At 33.9% G+C, this 3,459-nt stretch overlaps 1 protein-coding gene across 5 annotated transcripts in view; it reads right to left on the bottom strand.

The window, feature by feature from the left end:
* The window catches only part of LOC107474254 (probable sodium/metabolite cotransporter BASS4, chloroplastic), a 13,978-nt gene that overhangs the window by 1,875 nt on the left and 8,644 nt on the right, over positions 1–3,459 (bottom strand). For all 5 annotated transcript variants that reach the window (XM_052257170.1, XM_016093855.3, XM_052257171.1 and 2 more), the window contains 3 exons: positions 2,088–2,109; positions 1,194–1,261; positions 260–345 (listed from right to left, as the gene is read on the bottom strand). In XM_052257170.1, coding sequence (XP_052113130.1) covers positions 260–345; positions 1,194–1,261; positions 2,088–2,109 — 176 coding nt within the window. The remainder of the gene's footprint in view (positions 1–259; positions 346–1,193; positions 1,262–2,087; positions 2,110–3,459) is intronic.

Here is a 3,459-nt window from a genome sequence, read left to right as displayed (position 1 = left end):
AAAAAACTTTATTACATATATGGGGAACAGAAAACTGTACCCATGCAAAATATGACCTATACAACATAGGCATATATCATATAATGTTGAAAAATTATAAATACTAGGTCTCATTTCTATTTACTCATCGAAGAATGAAACATAAATTTTTATATTACAGCTTAAATTGCAAATAAACAACTAAAGAAAAAGAAGAATAACTCATTCCCAGTTATGTCAAAATTGTGATATAGAAGTCAACTGATTCATGTGAGCTTACGTTCCCAATCCAATAGCCACAAGAAATACTGTAGGCTTCACCGTTAATAATAGTGACTTTGACTTGCTAACTTGAGTCCAAGGTACCTGCATACAAATATATAATTAGACACAATTTGACCATACCATAACAAACCTATTATAACATAACCTGCCTCGGTGAAATATAATAACTTCGACAAAAAAAAATTAGTTCCTGAGAAACAGATATGATCATAACTTTGCAATTTGTGACAGGATTAACTGCTAAAGGTATGTTGTTACACATGAAACTCGTTTAGGTGAAATTTACCCAACTTCTATCCTCCCACTAAAATAAGCATTAGAGTATCAAATTAAATCGAAGCATTTATGAATGCAGACACTTGCTTAGTATTCATTATGACAAAATTCATTATGACCTGGCCCCAAATGAAACTCTAGTAGCCATAAAGTCAATTTTAGCTTTAATCAAATGGAATGTGATAATAAAAGCAAAATGGTTTGATCTCTAAATGGTCAATAACCAAATTTGACGAAATATCAAGGAAAGAAATATGCTGACAACAAATATAAAAATATTATAACAATCTTAGGGGTATGAAAAGCACTATCAATACATCATTTTTATAATAGAACACATGTATGACATTGGTTTTGTAGGAAACTGTAACAGCCTAGAGAAGCATGGAAAGATTATTACATGACCACAAACTAATGGTTATTTTTTTCCATCGATCGATCACTTATGAGCAATGATCCCATGAACAGTGCATTATACAATCAATTATAAGATATAGGAAAATGCATACAATCAATTTATTACAACTTATGATCTCATACAAATTTAAAGAAAAGAAACCATAAGCATCCCAACAAGACGCACATGTTAAAACCACCAACTTCAGGAAATGAAAGAATGAAGCAGACAAGCAGTGTAAGGGAATTTGACTTACTAGACTAAGAAAAAGAGCACTGATTCCTGAGAAAAGCTTACGGTTTCTGTCAACGAAGTCAGCCACATCTATAACAAAGATTCAATCATGACAAAATATTCCTTGATTACTTAACATAGTTCTTACAATATTAAAAAGAAAAATGGAAAGTGAACATCTCAATATTTAGAGCTCTTATAAAGTTCTAAGAAGCATATCAGATTAACATAGAGTGCTTTAAATAGTGATCTAAATGTGTGGTTAAGAACAAGGAATTGTACAAGAGATTAAAGAGGTGAAATGAATGGGCAATAGCAACACAGTGGGTCCTGAACAAAAATCAACATTTCGATCCAAACACAATTGAGGATTTTTCAATTATGGAAAAGCAGCAAAGAGGCTGAGCACCGGTTAATAAGACAGAGAAAAAAGGAATGAAAATGAAAATATTTAGCCATAGCATCTAACAGAGACAGCATTGACTCTCATGCTCTTCAAGGGTTGCAGTGTGTCAGGGAGCATGGGGTGACATCTAGTGGCATTCTAAGAGTCTCACCAATCAGAGACTACTGAGCTTGAATATGAATTCACTTTTGGATGGGTATCAGTTAAGAACAAGGAATTGCACAAGAAAAACATGTAGAATATGATATTCCGAAGTGCATGACAGATGCATAGACCAGCTGGGTCAGAATCTGCTTTCATACCAAGTTGAAAATACAGGATGTGAAAAATATGAATCAAATTTCATTAATAAATAGTATGTTTGCACGTGCTTGCATGCAGCAGACACTGCACTATAACTCGAGCAGTATCAGCTATTTTCACAAAAAATTTAAGATCACATTTCTCTATTTTATGTATCTAAACACGTGCAAACTGTCTGCTCATACAAGCATAGACAAAAGAACACACCTTTAAAAGATTCACGTAGAACCTGCCCAATGAAAGGAACAAAGAAATTAAAATACTACAATGAAATTGAGTGTAAAATAGGAACAAGACTGTCTAACTCTGCAGTTTAAATGCATCTGCTAAGAAAAATAGACAAGGAATGTAATGCATACAGCCAATAGTAGATACGGAATAGTATATTAGAAAAAGAAAATGACGTATTGAAAAATACTACTATAAACTGCTCAAAGAAAGACCAATATCTTAATCTGCAATCAATAATGGTGATGATATATACATAGCTAATTTTCCTTTGAAATTGGCATTTATTTTATCATAATGGTAAACATATCATTTGTTAATCAATCCTTACTACTAAGAATGGATTTGATAAAGTATGTTGAGATAATAGAAATAAGAGAAAAATTGCACAAATTATTGCCTAAATGACATAGGCACTATGTAATAAATACAAAGATATGAAGAATATAAACTAGGTCAAAATATATGGTTAATAACATATTTCTAGATTCTAACACTCCCACCAAACTTGAGCATATAGATCACATTGCCAAGCTTGTGAGATAGATAACTCATTCTATGGTTTAAACATTAGGTGAAAATGCCAGCTAGTCGATAATTTGAATTAACAAAATGTTTGGTGATACCACAACCACCAGACAATATTCTTTGTGATGAAATGGAAATTGACCACTATGTGTTTGGTTCTCTCATGGAAACCGAGTTAAGAGGCAATGTGTATGTAGCTTGACCGACATAGATAAGTTTCTTTTCCTTGTTCTCCCCAAATTTAAATTTAAGCTGCTTAAAAGTTGATTAAGCTAAATTTTGCTCAAGCCAGATGCCATGGCATGATACTATAATTCAGTACTAGACCTTGCAAATACTTGGTGAAAATGTCTCTTAGACTTAGTTGATCATTTGAATTCACAAAACCTGTGGTGATATCACCAAACAATGTTCTCTATGATGAAATGGAAATTGACCAAAATGTGCTCGGTTCTCTTGTGGCATGAAACTCTAATTTAGTAATAGGAATGTGCTCAAGAGGTACACAAAATTAGAAGTGAACATCCATCAATAGAAGAACCTGCCCAATTAACATTTGAATATCTAACCATATCGGTAAACTCCGCCTATGTTACACTTGCGGTACATAGCCGGTCCCAAGCCCGGATAAAAGAGGAGGGTTGTGTTAGGTCTTCGGCAACCAACATAAAAATATAGCCGAACCCCCATGACATGAATCAAAGACATTATTGCGCTAAAGCTAGGTCGTTGCCCGGAAGCAACGCGCCGTATGGCTCGAGTACGGTGTCAAAGCAAGAGCTGCTGCATCGGTGCCCGGATGTAGTGTTAAATGAGCAAGGGT

This window comes from Arachis duranensis, chromosome 2 (assembly GCF_000817695.3).
Source record: "Arachis duranensis cultivar V14167 chromosome 2, aradu.V14167.gnm2.J7QH, whole genome shotgun sequence".
Classification (NCBI taxonomy): domain Eukaryota; kingdom Viridiplantae; phylum Streptophyta; class Magnoliopsida; order Fabales; family Fabaceae; genus Arachis; species Arachis duranensis.
This window is presented reverse-complemented; position numbering and strand designations above follow the sequence as displayed.